At 45.3% G+C, this 21,927-nt stretch overlaps 1 protein-coding gene and 1 pseudogene across 1 annotated transcript; both read right to left on the reverse strand.

Annotated features, from left to right (window-relative positions):
• Nucleotides 1-252: 252 nt before the first annotated feature.
• EPCAM (epithelial cell adhesion molecule) lies at nt 253-15,809 on the reverse strand. The gene is made up of 9 exons (XM_002709724.6): nt 15,462-15,809; nt 11,312-11,416; nt 10,803-11,043; nt 9,847-9,912; nt 6,634-6,697; nt 5,714-5,815; nt 4,769-4,972; nt 3,017-3,061; nt 253-702 (listed from the first exon to the last, which is right to left on the reverse strand). The coding sequence occupies exons 1-9, from the start codon at nt 15,523-15,525 to the stop codon at nt 661-663; spliced, it is 933 nt and encodes a 310-aa protein (XP_002709770.3). The 5' UTR covers nt 15,526-15,809; the 3' UTR covers nt 253-660.
• A 3,623-nt stretch (nt 15,810-19,432) lies between these two features.
• On the reverse strand, nt 19,433-20,265 carry LOC100346353 (large ribosomal subunit protein eL13 pseudogene; annotated as a pseudogene).
• Nucleotides 20,266-21,927: the final 1,662 nt, after the last annotated feature.

Raw genomic sequence — 21,927 nt, forward strand, 5'->3', positions numbered from 1 at the left:
CTGGCCTGGAAGAGGGGCAACCGGGACAGAATCCGGCACCCCGACCGGGACTAGAACCCGGTGTGCCGGCGCCGTTAGGCGGAGGATTAGCCCAGTGAGCCACGGCGCCGGCCAACATTTTACATTGAATACAAACAACTCTAAACAGTCATACTAAACTCTAATTTGTGGTTAGCAGTCAGTGCATTTTTTAACCTCTTGCCTCATATATAGTGTGTGAAATTTGACATTCAATGTGATTCAGTTAGGAAATTCAATTTAAAAATGTTTTATTTCGTAGTTCATAAAAAAAGTTTGTATGTACAAGACTCAAAGTAAACAGAAAGGCAGCTTTGAATCACAAATGGTAAGGTGGTCATTTCACTCTATTTCATGCACACCCTTGCGTGTTACACATAAATAAATGTAACTATGTAGTACAGGCTATGGTTTCATATTAGATCTTCACAATACAAAACACTTGTGGTCAAATTTTAAGATTGGTAATGCCAATTTCAAGCTGCGTATATTTGGAGTACAGGTTTCACTATCACAAATACGTGACGTTAACTAACCAAATAGCAACCTTCAAAGATCATTCCTCGTCCCATGCTCACACATTTGTCATCTGAGTCCATTTGCTAATCTTCCTTCTTGCAGTTAATCTTCAAATTACAATCATTATCCATCATATTCCCTATGCATCTCACCCATCTCTTTGATCTGAAACAGAAGGAAGAATTAGAAATTTTAAAACATGTAAGTTCATTTAAATAAAAAAGGAGAAAACCTTATTACAAGGAAACACATGCTCAATGCATGATCCAGGATACTATTGAGACAAAGTGGCCAACGTAACCAAGGAAAGAAGCACTTAAACTAAATATTTAAGATAGCAAAGTTGTGTTTTTTTTTTTTTTTTTACTAACTGTATACTTAATTTTACAGCTAGGAAGAATTAATTCATTTTCTATTACCAGTGTTTCATTTTCCAGAAGCTCAGAGTTAAGCAACGTGTGCCCCGTCATACAGTGAGTTACAGGTAGAACTGAGCAGCGACTCCTGCCGCTGTTCCCAAACATCTTGCCATGTGGCAAACGTGGGACCAGCACTCCGCAGACAGCTTTATTGGATCCCTGTAAGAGGTCTGTACTATCCTATTGTACAGATGAGGAAATGTGGAGACACAGAAATTAGGCCGTTCCCAGCTAAGAAGTTGTCAAACCCGAGCCTGTATTGTGGTTAACTACAACACCACAAAGCTGTCCTGTTTGCCTATTTCCAGTTCAATTCAGGACTAGTACCCTAGAACCATGGTCATCTACCAAGGAAAAAACAGATGATCTGCTATGGAATGGGAAGAAAACATTAGAACACCCTGATTCTATTAGGTTTTTCTTTTATTTTTTATTTTTTTTTTATTTTTCTGACAGGCAGAGTGGACAGTGAGAGAGAGAGACAGAGAGAGAAAGGTCTTCCTTTGCCGTTGGTTCACCCTCCAATGGCCGCCGCTGCAGCCGGCGCACCGCGCTGATCCGATGGCAGGAGCCAGGATCCAGGTGCTTTTCCTGGTCTCCCATGGGGTGCAGGGCCCAAGCACCTGGGCCATCCTCCACTGCACTCCCTGGCCATAGCAGAGAGCTGGCCTGGAAGAGGGGCAACCGGGACAGAATCCGGCGCCCCAACCGGGACTAGAACCCGGTGTGCCGGCGCCGCAAGGTGGAGGATTAGCCTATTGAGCCACGGCGCCGGCCCTCTATTAGGTTTTTCATTATTCCTTTGTTATTTGCTAGAATACCAGTGAGTGGCACATATACAATTAAATTAATAAAAATCAAATATATATGGCCAGCACTGTGGCGTAGTAGGCTGAGCCTCCACCTGTGGCGCTGGCATCCCATCTAGGTGCTGGTTCATGTCCTGGCTGCTCCTCTTCCAATACAGCTCTGCTATGGCCTGGGAAAGCAGTGGAAGATGGTCCAAGTGCTTAGGCCCCTACACCTTCATGGGAGAACCAGAAGACGCTCCTGGTTCCTGGCTTCGGATTGGTCCAGCTCCTGCCACTGTGGCCATTTGAGGAGTAAATCAGCAGATGGAAGACCTTTCTCTCTATCTCTCCCTCTCTGTGTCTGTAACTCTACCTCTCAAATTAAAAAAGCAATCTAAAAAAAATAAATTATAGTCACGCCCTGCAGAAGGCTGTTTCAGTCAACCACAGACTGCATACACAGCAGTGTGGCATCACAGCCACCCTATCACTGCGGTGCAACACACAACTCATGTGCTAGTGGCTGTGGTGGTGTAGAGAACCTCCTGCACTGCGCTCACGTAAAAATATAGTACAACCCCACAATTATGCACAGTACAAGATGCTAGATACTGACAAGCAGCTATTACTGATTACTGTATTGACTATACTTTTATTGTAATTTTAGAGTGTATCCCTTCTACTGATTTAAAAAAAAAAGCTTACTGTAAAATATGCCATGTTATGCCAGTAGCAGCCTCACACCTCTTATTTATGCAAATACACTCTGAGGTCTGCACAGCAAATCACTTAAACACATTTCTCAGACAGTGCCCCCAAATTAGGCAGCTGGTAACTTGTATATAGATACATAAAACTGGGGAGTGTCCAGAAAATAGACGGATATGGTTCAAGGACAAATGTGTTCACATCCAAATCTACTGATGAAACACACTAAAACATCATATCAGTCGATCAGGTTGTTAGCTAGTGAGTTTCTCTCAAGAGCATACCTCCAGAAGATTCCACTAATGCTGAACCTGGTAAAACACACGTCAAGGGTTTTCCATTCCTCTCTTCTACGGGACAATTCAATATTAAAGTGTGTGCTATGGAACTCGTGTAAGAAGACTCAGAGCACATTGCACCACTGTGCCTAAGCCCCGCTGAGAAGTCTGCTACAAAGGCACTGCTGGGTAACTGAGATCCATCAGTGTCTAGGAAGGTACAGTGGTGAGGAGGAGTGAGAGCTTCCGCAGGGCCTTTTAATTACTTAAATAATCCATTTACCTCAGCCTTCTCATACTTTGCCATTCTCTTCTTTCTGGAAATAACCTGAATGGAAGAAAAAGTATTACTATTTTAGGATTGCTCTTAAAACAGAGGTTGGTCTAAATTGACATATATGCTTTTAATGGACATGATTCCAATCTGAATAAATTTGATTTAAAAATCTATTCATAAATACTATTAATCCAAAAAATGTCTACTACAAACTAATGAGATGAACTAAAACACACACACACATACAACCAAGAAAACAATTAATAATCTTTACTGAAATTTAGGTTTGATGTGCACCTATATGAATGCAGGGAATGACGTAATGTCATCCTTTGTACAGCCTGTTATCAACACCATGGGACCCTTACAGATCAAGAGATACAGACTGAATTCATCCCCACCATTTCCTTGATAGGACCGATATGACTAGCTTTTCGGAATCACCATGCAAGCAACGCTGCAATGTTTTATCCTGAATGTTTCCTTATTGCACCTGTACTTTCATTTCTATGGGATAATTAGATTTCTGTGATTTAACTTTCAAGTGTTATCTGCCATCGGAAATTCCTCTGCCATAACTTACCCATCCATACCTATTGGCATACTTTAGGTTTTCCCAACTTGTGACAACTCTTTGGACATTATGCATAATATCTATGTTTGTTTTATGCATCATGAACACTTTGCCTAGCCTACCACTGGTATTTTATACTTTACAATACCTTCACCATCCAGAATGTTTAATTTTAATGAAATCACAGTGTATACACACACACAGGGTCTTCAAAGTTTATGGAAAATGAATACGTTGAAAAAATTATGTATGGATTTCAAAATTTTATTGTACCAAAATAAATTTAAATGCCATTTTCCATGAACTTTTTGAAGTACTTTCATGCATATATTTTTCCCTTTATGGAGCCTAGATTTCTTGCCTTTCATGGTTTCCCACACTATAGGTCATTCAGATCATTAATTTGCTAAATTAATTTTCTTGAGATGTGTTTTAGTTTTTCACATTAGACTGGAATCCACCTGGAACTTGTCTGACTGAGTGTGGGGGTACTGCCTGATTCCTTCCACACCACCGTGCTCTGGACATGCCATTCCCAGACACTTCTGGAGCAGGCCAGCTCTAGAAGGGTGAAGTGGAGTCCAATTTTGTCTGCCTCCAGATGGACAGCCAGTGTGGAAAACTCCCAAACCCTCGAATCTACTTCTGCGTGTCCTTGTGCTGTGAGACTTGCTGACGCTGAATCATCCTCACCTGCCAAGAACGCGCCTCAGCCTTCAGGTACCCTTTCTTCCTCGGAAGCCCTAAGTTCACTTTGCTAATCTGCAATTGGACCTGTTGCTCCATATTTACCACTTTCAGCTCTTCTGTGCTAACTTTCACTGTTCTGCTGTTACATGTCATGGAAGGGCTTGGGAATTTGAGAATTTTGCACTAATCCTGGCAGAGGTGCTGAGCTGTTTGCAGGATGAAGAACATTTGTCATTTGCAGCCTTATACAATTGACGGTGGCCTGTGAGCTGCTCACCAGCCAGCTTTTCTCAGATCAGGACCTCCTCTTTCTTCAAAAAGGGGATTTTTGTCAAAAAGGGATCAGAAATGCAAAGGATCGTCTCACCCCAGAGCACTCTAAGAAAGGAAGCCCTTGCTTCACTCGCACGCTTCTGGAGCATGCTTGCAACGTCCTCCCATGCCCTGTTCTTCAAAGAACCCCTTAATCGTGCCTTGTCTTCCCCGGCACTCACCAGCACGACGACCCCGGCAATGATCGCGAGTGCCACAACAACAATGACAGCAATGATACCAGCTTTCAGGCCCTGCATGGAAAACTCAGGGGCTTTTTCATCAACATAGTAAATTAGAGTTGAACCAGGATCAAGTTCCACTTGTTCCCCATTCACTTTCAGCTCCATTTTGTTGGAAGACTGCATCAAGGATTCACCTTTAACCTGCATGGAAAAGGAGAAAAACATTAAAAAAAAAAAAAAGAAATCTAACCTTGGCCACATATAGTTACTCAACTGTTTACCCAAAGAACTACTACCAAAAATGTTTCAGTGTTAACAATATGATCCTCTGAAATGTAAAAAAAAAAAAAAAAAACAAAAAAAAAAAACCTGCTTATTTCAGGAAATCTTTGACCATCTGAAAAAGAGTTGTGCAATGAAGCCCAAGTACCCATCACGCAGATGCGACAACACGACAACACGACACACGGACCGTCGTCCTTCATTGTTCTTCCTTCTGTCTCCCCACCCTCCACCCAGTGCAAATGACTTTCAAGCAAATCTCACATTTCATCAGGAAACACTAAAGTATAAATAACATGCTTTAATCACATCAGTGACACACCACCGTTTTCAACGCAGACTCTTGTTTATGTATGTATGTAGGAGGAGGACACACACACAAACTACCAAGGAGGTAAGAAATAAAAATATAAGGAAGAGAAGATAGTCTAGGCAGAACAATTTGAAAGAAGGAACAAATACATAAGTGAGAAAGGTATGTGAGTGACAAGCAGGACACAGTTGATTTATTTAAAGATGTAAATACAGCAGAAGAACCACTTGGATGTATGGTTCATCTCTGTATGCAGAGAAAAAGGTGACGAAAGATCTTAAACCCACTGCAGCGTGACAGACGGTGTTATATTTCTGAATATAGGAATAAAGCAAAGGTATACCCACATCTTTTTCAAAATAATAAGCCACATCAGCTATGTCCACATCATTCTGAGTTTTCTGAGAAGAATTTTGCACCAGATCAATAGTGATAACATTATTTTCATACTGAGGAAAAATGGAAAATATAAATTAACATTAATACTATCAAAATTATAAGACCATATCCTTATTCAGTAAACAGAATACTCAGTGTTGTCTTTCTGTAATCTACATGCATCAGTGCTCCTTTCCATAGTGGATAATTAGATTCACTGCTCTCTGAAAAATCTCTGGGAGGTCTCCAAGTCTGTCCAAGGAGACAACTCAGGAATGAAACCAAGCATAATTACAATGCATCTTTTTCACAAGAGAATTTTCTGTTTTGAAAAGATTTTAAAACAAGCTATCAAGGTAGCCATTTTGTATTAGAACTATTTTATAATGAATCCAGTATGCCTTTACTGTGTTCTCATTTTAGAGGGAAAGTATATTTCCTTTAAAGGGCTTTTTAAAAAATGGTATCAATTTTAATCCAAAGGAATTTAAGAACAAATTCGCACCACCTTGAAGGAGTTCCATCACACTATTCAAGTATTTTTTTTCTGCTTTAGCAGAGTTGGAAGCCTTAAGGAAAGGTTAGTGGGAAGGACTAGTTCCTTATCCCAGACTAAACAGGAGCAGAATAGCATTATGAAGCAAGTGTGTGCTACAAGCAAATGCGGAAAGGGTCCCCAGCGTAAGGAGACTGGCACATTTTAGGGATGCTAAGAGGCACTACATTTATTTAAGGGTAAAACTGGAATTTTCAATGACTATGGGGAAAAAAAATAACAACAGGAATTTCACATTAAGTGCCCAGGACTTAAACTGTCATTTATACTCAAACTATACTGTCCCACTACTTTCTGCTAAAGCTCATTTACTGGGGGTAGGGTGGAACATACCAGAATATTTGTGATAAATTTAGGATCCAGTAGATAACGAGATGAGATGAGCTCCTGAAGTGCACTATAAATAATTAGAAGTCCATGTTTTAGAAAAATAAGTTTGTACAACCCAACAATAAGAAGCACTACTTTTTCTTTTTCTTTTCCTTTTTTTTTTTCTAAAGATTTATTATTTATTTGAAAGGCAAGAGTTACAGAGAGGCAGACGCAGAGGCAGAGAAAGAACTCTTCTACCCTCCGGTTCACTCCCCAAATGGCTGCAATGGCCAGAACTGGGCTGATCTGAAGCCAGGAGCTTCTTCCGGGTCTCCCACACAGGTGCAGGGGCCCAGGGGCTTGGCCATCTTCTACTGCTTTCTCAGGCCATAGCAGAGAGCTGCATCGGAAGTGAACCAGCACCCACGTGGGATGCCAGCACTGCAGGTGTTGGTATTACCTGTTACGCCACAGCACCGGCCCCTTCTTTTCCTTTTAATTTGAATTGCAGAGTGACAGGCAACTTCAACTTGCCCCCAAAAGGCCAAGGCTAAAGAAACTAGGAACTCATTCTCCAATGTGGGAGGCAGGAACTCAATTACTTGAACCATCTGATGCCTCCCGGGGTGTGAGCTAGACAGAATCAGGATCAGGAACCAGAAATCAAACCTGGTTCTTACATGAGATACAGGTGTCTTAACCAACATGCTAATGGCTAGGCTAAATGCCTTTCCGAGAAGCACTACTGTTTAATTATTTATCTGACAGAAAGAGAGACAGGGAAGTCCCAACTTCTGGTTCACTCCCCAAATGCCCACAGGGACTGGGACTAAGCCAGGCCAAACCTAGGAGCCAGGAGTTCAATCCAGGTCTTCCATGTGGATTTCAGGGACCTAACTACTTGAGTCATTACTGCTGCCTCCCAGGGGCTACACTGGTGGGAAGCTGGAATCAGGAGCTAAAGCCTGCTACAGAGCCCACCACTCTGATAGGGAACTTTGATGTCTTAACCACCAGGCCAAACGCCAGCCCCTAAAGCTCTACTTCTTTTTTTTTTTTTTTTTTTGACAGGCAGAGTGGATAGTGAGAGAGAGAGACAGACAGAGAAAAAGGTCTTCCTTTGCCGTTGGTTCACCCTCCAATGGCCGCCACGGCTGGCGCACTGCGGCCGGCACACCGCGCTGATCCGAAGCCAGGAGCCAGGTGCTTCTCCTGGTCTCCCATGGGGTGCAGGGCCCAAGCACTTGGGTGATCCTTCACTGCACTCCCTGGCCACAGCAGAGAGCTGGCCTGGAAGAGGGGCAACTGGGACAGAATCCGGCGCCCCGACCGGGACTAGAACCCGGTGTGCCTGCGAAGCTAGGTGGAGGATTAGCCTATTGAGCCGCGGCACCGGCGCTCTACTTCTTAAGTAAACAGTTAGTTCAAGGTCTAGAATTGTCACTAACTGAAGTTAAAACTTTTATGCCATTTGTTACTATCCTAATAATAATTGGTACAGTCCAGATTCATCCATTGATGACAGAACTGTTGAGGTAAAGTTTGATTTGAAACAGAACATTTACGTGGTATCCACATATCTGCCAGTAGACTTATTGACTACAAAGAGGAAAATGATAACTCTATAGTGGAGGAAGTTGGTGGACACCACTTTAACCAAAGTTAATTTTTTAGTAAAGGGACAAGGGGACACATGCACCTCCTGATGGAAAGTACGAGGAGGGACACAAGACCACTTGGGAGGGATACAGATCTCTGTCAAAAATCAGCTTTTAGTTAAGAAGTCAGACACATTCAAATCTGAGGGATATCCCATAAAACAATTCCCATGCTGCTCAAAAATAACTGTCAGGGCAGCGTGTTGTGGAACTTCAGGTTAAGGGGCTGCTTGGGGTGCCTGCATATCCCATATAGAAGTGCTGGTTTCAGTCCCAGCCACTCCACTTCTGACCAGCTTCATGCTAATGCATCCTAAGAGGCAGTAGATTATGGCCAGGTCCTTGGACCCCTGCCACCCATGTGGGAGACCGGGATAGAGCTCCAGGTTCCTGACTTTGACCTGGCCCAGCCATTGTGGCCATTTGGGGAATGAACCAGTGGATGGTTCATTCTGTTCATTCTCTCTTTCTGTTCCTCTTCCTTTAAAGTAAATGAAAATAAATAACTATATACATACATACATACACACACGTGTATATATATGGCAATGTCATGAAAGAGAAAGGCCAAGAAACTACTCCATATTAAGAGACTCAAGAGTCATGACAACTAAGTGTCATATGTGATCTTGGATTGGGGTCTGGGTCAGAAGGGAGAAAACTGCCACAAAGGATAACAATCAGAAAACTGGCACAATATATTAAATTTCCTAAATTTGATCATCATACAGTGGTTATTTAAGAGACAGCTTTTTGATCTTTGACTATTTATACATAGAGATAGCACACACACACACATACACATATAAAAAGAAAATGTACCAGGGCCGGCGCTGTGGCATAGCAGGTAAAGCTGTTGCCTGCAGTGCCATCAACGTATACAGGCACCAGTCCAAGTCCTGGCTGCTCCACTTCCAATCCACCCTTTGCTATGGCCTGGGAAAGCAGGAGAAGATGGCCCAAGTCCCTGGGCCTCTGCACCCATGTGGGAAACCCAGAGGAAGCTAAAGGATCCTGGCTTCCAATTGGCACAGCTCCTGCTATTGTGGCCATCTGGGGAGTAAACCAGCAGATGGAAGACTCCTCTCTCTCTGCCTCTGCCTCTCTGTAACTCTGCCTTTCAAAATAAATAAATAAATAAATCTTTAAAAAAAAAAAAAAAAAAGGAAAGAATTACAGAGAGAGAAAAAGAGAGAGAGGTTTTTCATCCGCTGGTTCACTCTCCAAATGGCTGCAATGGCTGAAGCCAGAAGCTTTCTCCCGGTCTCCCACATGGATGCAGGGGCCCAAGAACTTGGGCCATCCTCTGCTACATTCCCAGGCCCACTAGCAAAGAGCTAGATTAGAAGTGGAGCAGCCAGGACTCAAACCAGTACCTAAATGGGATCCTGATGCTGTAGACAGTGGCTTAACACACTGTGCTATAGCACTGGTCCTGTTCTCTTCTTGTAACTATTTCAAATGACTATTTATTTCCCAGAAATATGAAAAGGCATTTTGGCTTGGCTTTTCTAATGGTGTGAGCGAGAACAGCACCATGTGTGAAGGATATTAGGATGTATTTAACTACACTTACGTTTGCAAACTTTGAGTATCATAAGGTTTCTCTCTTGATTTGTGCTTTAGTTCAATGATGATCCAGCTGTGAAAGATAATGATAGCATCAAATGATTGCCACATCTCTGTCCTTTACACTATTTTCCTTTTAAGCCAGTACTAAAGTTCAAAAGTGGAATTGTAGAACAGAAAAAGGACTTATGTAGTAGATAGATAAACCCATAATTTCTTCCCTGGCCCTCACATCCCTTTCATAGGAATCTGTCCAGGAGGAAACTCAATAACACAGACCCTCTGTTCTCTGGACACAACATATAAGGTCATACGAAGTCCAGGCTGAGCCAGCCATGCTGGTCGGTCCCAGTGGACAGACAGGCACTGAAACAGGTCCCAGAAGACAGAGGACAGAGGTGCAGAGTGCTCTGTTTGCAGTTTCCAGGCCTTTCCTTGTCATTGATCTCTAAAACAACCATACCTCACTGTTGAGGTACAACTGAGCAAATATATAAACAGCTTCAATTATTAAAACACTTAATATTAATCCAACTTGAAAATATCAAACAATGCTAAGTGTAAATATAAAAAGAAAATTAGGTATACTAGGATGTAGATAGGAAATAAGTATATGTATTTCCAGGCACATAAAGGTCCTTTGAAAGTCGGTGGATATACAGATTATGAAAAAACTATGCCTGTATTTCAAAGATTTCTTAACGAAATAAACGCACCATTTTATTCTAATTTTCCAAGAACTTCCTGAAGTGTCCTCGTGTGTGTGTGTGTGTGTGTGTGTGTGTGTAACAGAGTAAATTCATAAACGGATGACATCAGCTCTCTGACATCAGCTGGGCAGCTGGAGACTGAGAGAGGGTAGAGAGTTTGCACCAGACACCTGCTCCTCTCCCCCGACTTCTAAGCATTGAAGTCAGAGCACGTATTCAGAAATCCACGTAATGACACGGCAGCCCTACTCACTAGGTCCTCACTCGCTCGGAGCACATTATTTCGGTGTCCTTGTCGGTCCTTCTGACCCCAGCGGTGTTCACACACCAGCACGTGGCGGTGCCGTTGCACTGCTTGGCTTTAAACAGCCCCTGCTCGTCGCACTCGGGGTCATAAAGCCCGTCGTTGTTCTGGATGGCTCCTTCAGGCTTCACTCTTCGCCCGGACTTTGAACTAGTCATTTCCGCCTTCATCACCAGACATTTGGAAGCCACTAAAAAAGAAAGCTTAAAGTCAGCCTCAAAAATAACACAAGTGTCACACTTGAAGGGAAAACAATTGAACTCAACTCCCAGGGCCAAAGATTATTGAAAAACTTACATCCCTTCATGCTTATTTTCTAGAGAAATTTCAGATAGGAGAAAACGTTGATAAAATAATATGATTCAGATTTGAGCCAATAAAACTCTTCCAGTTCAAGGTAGATCAATTAAAGTAGTAAGTCACAACCTAGTTGAAAAGCAAGAAGACATTTTACTTACGTTTGGAGCAAAGGACGGTATTCTGTGTACCAACTGAAGTACACTGGCAGTCACCATTCTTCTCAACGCAGTTTGTGGTCAACTTGTAGTTTTTACAGATACAGTCTAGAATATCACACACACACAAAAAAAATCCACTTTAAACATGAACCCAACTGTCAACTCGATGTCCTAGCTAAAAACTATTTTCTGACAGCAAACCTTAAAAAATGGTCCCAAATGTCTTATTTTTCAGCTATAATTTAAGTGGCTCTAAGTGCCATGCACTTGCTAAGTAGTTTGCCTATATTATACAGACACATAGTCTAATCTACATGTGTTCCTGATTCCACTTTTTTTTTTTCTTTTTGACAGGCAGAGTGGACAGTGAGAGAGACAGACAGAGAGAAAGGTCTTCCTTTGCCATTGGTTCACCCTCCAATGGCCGCTGCAGCCGGCGCACCGCACTGATCCGAAACCAGGAGCCAAGTGCTTCTCCTGGTCTCCCATACAGGTGCAAGGCCCAAGCACTTGGGCCATCCTCCACTGCACTCCCTAGCCACAGCAGAGAGCTGGCCTGGAAGAGGGGCAACCGGGACAGAATCCGGCACCACCCCGACCGGGACTAGAACCCAGAGTGACGGCACCGCAGGCGGATGATTAGCCTATTGAGCTGAGGTGCCGGCCTGATTCTACATTTTTAAACCAGAAACACAGCTCCTTAGTCATATCCATCTTGCCTTTGTGATATTCCTAGTGTCAGCTCATTCCCTGTCTGGCTACATATACAAAGCCTTTTCTAAAATAAAAATAATCAACAATTCCAACTCTAGGATTTGTGAATTTCCTCCCTCTCACCCTATTTTCCTCCCTCTCACCCTATTTTCCTAAATAAAGGATACTTGATTTGAGACTTAATAAGAACATTTACTCAACCTTCAGATCCCTTAATACCTTGGGAAAATGATACTTCCAATAGCATTTGAGAGTATCTCTGTATGTGGGTTTCCTTACTAAAATCAAACCATAGTACCTGATTTTGAAAGTGATAATAAACAGCCTGTTAGGGCACTGATGTCAGTTTAGTTGATGTAACTTTGGCTATCTCAAAAGTTCATCTGAGGGGGCCAGCATTGTGGCACAGTAGGTAAAGCCACTGTCTATAACATAGGCATCCCATGTGTGTCCCAGCTGCTCCATTTCCAATCCAGCTTCTTGCTAATGGCCTGAGAAAAGCAGCAGAGGATGGCCCAAGTCCTTGGGGCCCTGCCACCCACATGGGATACCCAGATGAAGCTCCTGGCTTTGGCCTGGACTAACTCTGGCCATTGTAGCCATCTGGAGAATGAACCAGAAGACAGAAGATTTCTGTGTGTGTGTGTGTGTGTGTGTGTGTCTGGCTTTCAAATAAGTCTTTTTTAAAAAAGTTCATTTTAAATTCAAATTTGGATGCCCATCTAATTTCTTTTATTTGGCTAGTTGAGAACATGGGCAGGTGTTGTGGCACAGGGTTATGATATTTTAAAGAAAAATAACAAAAACCAGGGGCCAGCTAAATTACTAAAAACAAAACCCAGGAGCAGACACTGTGATACAGTGTGTTAAGCCAAGGCCTACAGCACCGGCATCTCCCATGGGCACCAGTTTCAGTCCTAGCTGCTCCACTTCCTATCCAGCGCACTGCTGATGAGCCTGGGAAAGCCCTGGAAGATGACCTAAAACCTTGGGCCCCTGCATCCATGTGGGAGACCCAGAGGAAACTCCTGGTTCCTGCCTTCAGCCTGGCCCAGACCTGGCCATTGCAGGCATTTGGGGAGAAAACCGGCAGATGGAAGATCTGTCTCTCCCTCTCTCTCTAACTCTGCTTTCAAATAAATAAATCTTTTTTAAAAAAAAAATGTGACGGCCGGCGCCGCGGCTCACTAGGCTAATCCTCCGCCTTGCGGCGCCGGCACACCGGGTTCTAGACCTGGTCAGGGCGCCAGATTCTGTCCCGGTTGCCCCTCTTCCAGGCCAGCTCTCTGCTATGGCCAGGGAGTGCAGTGGAGGATGGCCCAGGTGCTTGGGCCCTGCACCCCATGGGAGACCAGGAAAAGCACCTGGTTCCTGGCTCCTGCCATCGGATCAGCGCGGTGCGCCGGCCGCAGCGCGCCGGCCGCGGCGGCCATTGGAGGGTGAACCAACGGCAAAAAGGAAGACCTTTCTCTCTCTCTCTCTCTCACTGTCCACTCTGCCTGTCAAAAAAAAAAAAATAATAATAATAATAATGTGACAAACTCAAGAATATTTATATTGATCCTTCATATTACAAGTACCCTTAACTGGCTACAATTTCTCTGTTTAAATTGTAGTCATGGGACCTGGTGCTGTGGCGCCGGCATCCCATATGAGCGCTGGTTTTAGTCCCAGCTGCTCCTCTTCCCATCCAGCTCTCTGTTGTAGCCTGGGAAAACAGTGGAAGATGGTCCAAGTCCTTGGGCCCCTGGACCTGCGTGAGAGACCAGGAGAAGCTCCTGGTTCCTGGCTTCAGACTGGTGCAGCTCCGGCAGTTGCAGCCATCTGAGGGGTGAACCAGTGGATGGAGGACCTTTCTCTTTCTCCTCTCACTCTCTGTATCTCTACCTCCCAAATAAATAAATAAAACCTTTAAAAAAAAAAAAACTGTAATCACGTTATGCAGCACTACACTTGTTCCAAACACATTTTTCATTCCCAGGTAATGTGAAAGTTAAAGCAGAGGGTCATTGCTGTGGTGCAGCAGGTTAAGCATCTGTCTGCTGCCCCTGCACTCCATGTGGACAACGGTTCAAATCCCAGCTGCTCCACTTCCTGACCAGCTCCCTGCTAACGTGCCTGGGAAAGGAGCTGAGGATGGCCTAAGGCTTCGGGCTCCTGCACCCACATGATCTGTGGTAAGCTTCTGGCTCCTGGCTTTGGCCTGGCCGGGCCCGGCCCAGCCCCAGCCCCAGCCCTAGCCCTAGCCCCAGCCCTAGCCCTAGCCCCGGCCTTGGCTGTTACAGCCATTTGGGAAGTGAACTAGGAAATGGAAGATCTCTCTTTCTCTCCTTCTCAAATAAATAAATAAATAATTAAAAAAAAAAAAAATAGTGAGCCCTTGGCTATGTCAGTTCCGAGATCAGTGTTAAAAAAAAAAAAGCATAGCAGTCAAGTGCCGATTTTTGAACAAAAGGCAATAGCAGCTATCACCCTTTAAAGCAATTCAAGATTAAGTATTTAGTCCCAGACTGAAGCTAGAAAACTAAGGAAGCTGCGTTAGTTTGAAAGTGTAATGAACGAATTCAGGCCGTTCTGCTGGTGGGAACAGAAAAGACTTCCCAGAGCTTGTGCAATTGTCCACTCCAGGAACCGTCTGACACACAAATCAGAAGACGGCGGTGGCGGTCAAGTCTCGTGCTCCAAGGTACAAAAAGGGGGAATCGAATTACAAGGCCGGCACTTGGTCGCCAGCGCGACCAACCACTCCACCATGTCCCCAAAGGAAGTGGGAAACTCTAAAGGTTATGTACGTTAAACAATCAAGGTAGAAACTACGTGTTTAGGTTTAAGGGCAAAGTCTAAAAGGAAAAATACACCCGAATGTCAAGCAGGGGATCCTCCAGGTGGTGGGACGATGTTGATAAGTCCCCCATCTATCCTCACCTCTGCGTTCCCCACGATGAAGCTGGCCCTACTCGCCCTACAGGCCGCAGGTGGCCGGTCTCCCGCGCGCAGGAGCTTAGCGGCCCTGGCGGCCTCCCAGCAGCTACCTGTCCGCGCCCGCGGCCCACATCCGGGGCCCGCCGCAGGTGCCCGGGGAAGGGGCGGGCCGGCAGGTCGCGGTCGCGGGGACTCCGCTGCCGGCGCGGGCCGGTTTGGGACTTGGAACCCCAAGTCCGCTGCCGGCGGAGATGGGGGGCACGCCCCGACGTAAGGCGCAGGTTCTGGGGCCGCAGGATGCCCGTCCGCCCTGGCCACTGCGCTGGAGAGGCGCGCAGAGCGGCTTCGTGAGGCTGCCCCGTCCCGCCGCCGCGGTGCGCAGGGGCCATGCCCGGGGTCTCCAGGCGGGGAAATCGCGGCCCTTCGCTCCCCTCTCCATTATCCCAGTCCCGGGAACTGACGGCGGCCATGCCCCGGCCCAACTCCACAACCGAGTTCCAAGTGCGTGCCTCACCTTGAGCAGTGGCCATCGCCGCCGCGAGCAGGAGCCCGAACGCGAGGACCTGGGGGGGCGCCATGCTCTGAGCGCGCCAGAAGAGAGGGGTCCGGGGAGGCCGGGGACGCGCTGGAGAGCGCGCGGAGGAGCGAGTAGGGGCGCGTGGAGCCCTCTGGCTGGCCGAGTGGTGCGAGGCCGGCGGCGCCTGAGTCCGCGTCGGGAGGACGCCGGCGAGGTGGCCCCGGGACTGAGGCGAAGGTGCGAGCTCGCCGAGGGACTGCGCGCTCTGGGCGCGCGGCGGGGCGGGGCGCGGACCTGCCCGACCTGGCGGCCCCGCCTCTCGGCCGCATCCCGGGCTGCTCACCTCCGCCCGGCGACGCGCGGCGATGAGTCAGCGCCGGGGGCGGGGGCTGGCAGCGGGCGCGCCTCCCCCAGCCCCGGCGCGGCCGTAGGGTGCCACCGCCGCCCCAGGTGTCCCGCGCTCAGGTGCTCGCTTCCCGGGCCGGCCGGCAGGTAGACCTCATGGCCGCCGGAGAGGCTGAGGAGGAGCGCCTCTCTGGAGCCTGGAAGAACGGGGGCCTGGGGCCGGGTGGCCGGTCTGGAAGGGGAACGTGGAGGCCACAGCAGGATACCGAGCCAACCGGCGAACCGGCCCAGGTGCTATAAACATGAAACCTCGACCTTTGCGCTTTACCTGGCCGTCTAATTGCACTCCTTTGAAATTAGAGAAAAAAGAAAGAAATCTGTCTGGCTCCCCGGCGATGACAAATTCCTGTGTGCTTTAATTACCCCCAATAATTCTTTTCCCTTTTTTGTAAGCACTTTTGGCATTTGAAGGTGTAAGAGAAGGTGTTCCCATAGAATTCTGTTGGGAGCCAAAATTAGTTCACTTTTGATTATTATTAGAAACCAATGATGAGGGAAGGTATTCTTTTCTTCGAAAAGAAAATATGGGGAAGTAAAATTAAAAAGCAGTAACTTATTCCATTGGGAATGAATTCAAGCCATATCATACTGTATTATTACGATCCTAAATAATCATAATGAAGTTTTTAATAACTTTTAAAGTATCCAGTGTTCTTATGTTGTTTTGTTAGCTGTAATATCATAATCTGTTTAAAAGAGGCTTTTTATCTGCTTAAGAAATCATGGAAGTAAGAGGACAAACCAGGAAAGATGAAAAAAGCAATTTTAAGTCTCAACTAAATTTGATTGTTTACAAGTACATGTCAATTCAAAGGCCATGCTTTTATTAAGCAATAAAAATAGGCTTTGTACTTTCCTGTTGAAGTGTGGGCAGGTTCACGTAAATAGTCACTGCAAGTGCTTCTATAATTTGAATTTTACTTGGTACATTAAGTAAGCTATTTATTGGATTATTTATCTATTATTATTTATCTTAAGAAAATTCCACCAGTGTTTGAAGTTTAAATCTGAGTTGTTAGACTCAGTTGTGATCTGTTGAGCTATGTAAGTGAGAAGAATAGTACCAACAAATCAGGAACAACCAGATTTTTGTTGTCTGCAGAATTTTGAGTGTTTTCAGGAAGTTAAACACCTCCAGCCCCCAAACTGCATTTGGTTTTCCCTTGAATGATCTAACTGGTTACTATGGCTTTATTTGCAAATTGTTCCATTGCCAGGTCTAAATATCTTACCTAATCAAGGAGAATCTCATCTTCCGACTTGACAGCTGTTTATTAAATTGTTCATCTCAATAAAGTGAATTGGATAAGCATGATTATTGAATGACAAAATACCACACTCATCTCTGAATCATAGTATCTGAGTACACATCCAAGTTGCTGTGTATAGATCCTCAATACCTCATTCACTGCTCAAAACTACTCTCATCTTGTGCTTGGATTGTTGATCTTTGGTAGTACCAATGCCATATATATATATAATATATATATATATTAAGATTTAGTTATTTATGTGGAAGGCAGAGAGAGAGAGAGAGAGAGAGAGAGAGGTCCTCTATCTGCTGGCTCACTCCCCAAATGGCTACAAGGGCCGGAGCTGCACCGACCCAAAGCCAGGAGCCAAGAGCTTCTTCCGGGTCTCTCACCTGGGTGCAGGGGGCCCAAGGGCTTGGGCCATCTTCCACTGTCTTCCCAGGCCATAGCAGAGTTGAATTGGAAGTGCAGCAGCAGGGACTAGAACTGGCACCCATATGGGATACCAGCACTGCAGGAGGCAGCCTTACCCTGCACCGGCCCCCCAATGCCATATTTAAGAATATTTCTTGGAGTTCGCACTATGGTATAGCAGGTAAAGCCACCGCCTATAGTGCCGGCATCCCATATGGGCATCAGTTCGAGTCCCAGCTGCTCCACTTCCAATCCAGCTTCTTGCTAATATGCATGGGAAAGCATCAGAGGATGGCCCAAGTCCTTGGGCCCGTGCACTCACATGGCAGATGGGGAGGAAGCTCCTGGCTCCTGGCTTGGGAATCAGCCCAGCTCCAGTCGTTGCAGCCATTTGGGGAGTGAACCAACAGATGGATGATCTCTCTCTCTCTACCTCTGCCTCTCCTTCTCTGTAACCTTCACCTTCAAATAAATAAATAAATCTTAAAAAAAAGTTTCTTAATTTTTTAATAAAATTTCAAACCCAATTATATTTCTTAAGTTGTTCCCAAATTTTACACTTATTTGTTCTTAAATTCTGATAGTAGTCACTTTGATATATACTATTTGGCAGGAAAGGAATATGACAAGACCAAAAGCCAAAACTAAACTTTTCTAGGCAAACTCCTACAGGCCATCAACTAAGAACCCAATTAGAAAGCCCTATCAAAATGCCAATGGCATTCTTCATAGAAGTACAAAAAATGCTCCTAAAATTCATACAAGACCACAAAAGGCACAGAGTGGCCAAAGCAATCATGAGCAAAAAAACAAACCTGGAATTATCACAATACCTGACTTCAAAACATATTAGAAAGTTACAATAACCAAAGCTGCAAGGTAGTGGTAGGAAAAAAGACACAGATCCATGGAACGGAATAGTGAGCCCGGAAATAAATGTGTGCATTTTCAGCTGATTGATTTTCAACAAAGGAACCAAGAACACACATTGAAGAAAGGGCAGTTTCTCCAATGAATGGTACTAGGAAAACTGGATGTCCATATGCAGAAGAATGAATCTATAAAACCAGGTACAAAAATCAACTTTAAATGTGTAGAAGACTTAAATGTAAGACCCAAAACTATGAAACTACTAGAAGAAAATATAGGGGAAATATTTCAGGACATTGATCTGGGCAAAAATTTTTGGATATAACCCCAAGGACACAGGCAAAAATTCACAAATAGTTTTATATCAATATAAAAATCTTCTGCACAGGAAAGAAAACAATCAATGGAGTTAAGAGATAACCTAAAAGCTGGGTGAAAATATTTTCAAAATATTCATCTGTCAGGGCTAGTGCTGTGACAGAGTGGGTTAACAAATCACTCGCAGTGCTAGCATCCTATATGGATACTAGTTCAAGTCCTGGCTGCTCCACTTCCAATCCAGCTCTCTGCTATGGCCTGGGAAAGCAGTGGAAGATGGTCTGAGTCCTTGGGCCCCTGCACCTGTGTGGGAGGCCCAGTGCTGGCTGTTGCAGCCATCTGGGAAGTGAATCAGCAGATGGAAGACCTCTCAATATATAGCTCTGACATTCAAAATTAATAAATAAATCTCAAAAAATGATCGAATAGTAGAAGTTCTTTAAACTTGCAGTTCTTTTTCAAAGTTGTTTTGGCTGGTTTCGGTCCTTTGTTTTTCCATATAAATTTGGCATCATTTGTCAATGTTTACCAAAAAAAGCCTTCTTGAATTTGAAATCACATTGGATCCACTGATCAATTCAGGGAAAATTGACATTTTAACAATATTGATTTTTCTAGTTAACGTTCATGATCTCTCTCCATTTATTTAAATCCTTTTTTTTTCCCCGGGCAGACTGTGGATTTATTGTGTATGTCCCCAGCAAGGCCTTATTTTTTCTTTTCAACATACTGGTCTGCAGCTTCCTTGGCTCTTTCTGCCCGCATGCCAAAGAGCCAGGCATTGGCACAGGCCATGCGGAGACTGGCCAAAGCCTCGAAGTTCTCCTCCTCCTCTGCAGTGACTCTGGCTTTCTCCTTGTAGACGTTCCGGAGGGGCACGACTGGTCCCACCAGCTAGGTGGCCAACTTCAGTTCTTCAGCAGAGCCTTCGCCCTTCTTGGGGGCCGAGGGCTTCCGGGGGCAGAGGACGAGGTTGGAGCGGAGCTCCTTCAGCCGCGGCACGTTGGCCTGCAGGCGCACCTGTCCCGCCGCCTCGGGTCCACAGAGGTGCCGATGATCCGCGCCACCTTCTTACGGATACCGGCCACCCTCACCTCCTCCAGGCTGAAGCCGCGGCCGGCGCGCCCCTTCGTGTGGTACCTCACAGTCATGATGCGCCCGATGGGCCCCAGTGCGGCCCGCGGGGCGATGCGACGAGCTCGGGCTTGCCAGCCTTGCACCTGCGGATCCTGTGCACCGACTGGTTCAATCAGGTGGCCACGCGCCGCTGCCAGTCCCTGTGGAAGTGTGGCTTCAGGATCCTGCCATTCCGACTGGGCACTATGGCTGTGTGCTCCTCCACCAGAGACCAGAGGAGCCGAAAGCTTAGATCTCCCAAAAATGTTTCACAGTTTTAAAGGTAAAAGCCTTACCATTATTTTGTTAGATTTAATCAATGTTTTATGGCTTATTGTAAATTCATTTTCCATTTGTTCATTGCAAGAATATACAAAGAGAATTTATTTATCTTGACTTCCTATCTCCAACCTTGCTAAATTCATTATTAGTTCTAGTAGCTTTTTATCACTTTTATTTATTTTTGTATTTATTATTTGAGAGAGAGAGAGATCATGCATCTACTAATTCAATCCCCAGATGCTCGAAATACCCAAGGGTGGGCCGGGCTGAAGTCAGGAGCCTGGACTCCATCCAGGTCTCCCACATGGGTGGCAGGAACCCAAGTACTTTAGGCATCACTTGCTGCCTCCCAGGATGTACGTTAGTAGGAAACTGGATCAGAAGCAAATGAACTGGAACCCAAACCAAATATTCCAATATGAGATATGAACTGCTGTGCCAAGCATTCACCCCAAGTCTTTTAGAAAAAAAGGAAAAAATGAGTAATAGAGATTTTAAAGTAGCAAAGTAAGCTTTTTGGGAAACTTTTATTTAAAAGAGTTATTTATTTATTTGAAAGGCAGAGGCCGGCGCCGCGGCTCACTAGGCTAATCCTCCGCCTTGCGGCACCGGCAAACTGGGTTCTAGTCCCGGTCGGGGTGCCGGATTCTGTCCCGGTTGCCCCTCTTCCAGGCCAGCCCTCTGCTGTGGCCAGGGAGTGCAGTGGAGGATGGCCCAAGTGCTTGTGCCTGCACCCCATGGGAGACCAGGATATGTACCTGGCTCCTGCCTTCGGATCAGCGTGGTGCTCCGGCCACGGCGGCCATTGGAGGGTGAACCAATGGCAAAGGAAGACCTTTCTCTCTGTCTCTCTCTCTCACTGTCCACTCTGCCTGTAAAAAAAAAAAAAAAAAAAAAAAAAAAAAAAAAAAAAAGGCAGAGTTACAGAGAGAGAGAGAGAAACAGAGAGATGGAGAGATCTTCCATCCACTGGTTCACTCCCCAAAAGGCTATAATTGCTGGAGCTGGGTTGGTCTGAATTCAGGAGCTTCTTCCAGGCCTTCCATGTGGGTGGCAGAAGCCCAAGCACTTGGGCCATCTTCTGCTGCTTTCCCAGGCACCAAGCTAGAGCTGCTGGGACTTTAACTGGTGCCCATATGGTTGCTGGTGTTGCAGGTAGCCCTGGGAAACGAGAGAGAGAGAGAGAGAGAGAGAGAGAGAGAGAGATCATTTATTTATTTGAAAGGCAGTTGGAGAAACAGAGAGAGACATCTTCTACCCACTATTTCACTCCCAAATGGCCACAACAGCCCAGTTTGAGCCAGGCCAAAGCCAGGAACCAGGAATTCCATCCAGGTCTCCCACATAGGTGGCAAGGGTCCAAATATTTTGACCATCTTCCACTGCCTTTCCCAGGCCCATCAGGAGGAAACTGGATTGAAATTGAGCAACAAGTTGTCTAACTGACACTCTATATGGGAAGTTAGTATCACAACATGGCTTAAACATGGCACCACAAAGCTGGCATCTTTCTTGGGGAAATTGATAGCATTGTCAAACAGTGTGAAGTACTCATTTGAGGTTGCAAGACAGATTAGTAGCGGGACTCATAAAATCAAACCCTTACTGAACTGCATGTGTGGGACCACAGGTCACATCAGCGAGCTCCAAATGAATTGAGTGCAGAAAATGTCCATACCTTAACCACAAAACACCCCCTGTTTTTTTTTTTTAAGAGTTATTTATTTATTTGAGAAGCAGTTAGAGAGAGAGAGAGAAAGATCTTCCATCCTCTGGTTCACTCCCCAAATGGCTGCAGTGGCTGG

This window comes from Oryctolagus cuniculus, chromosome 2 (genome assembly GCF_051225735.1).
Source record: "Oryctolagus cuniculus isolate XC-2025 breed Fujian yellow rabbit chromosome 2, ASM5122573v1, whole genome shotgun sequence".
Taxonomy (NCBI): domain Eukaryota; kingdom Metazoa; phylum Chordata; class Mammalia; order Lagomorpha; family Leporidae; genus Oryctolagus; species Oryctolagus cuniculus.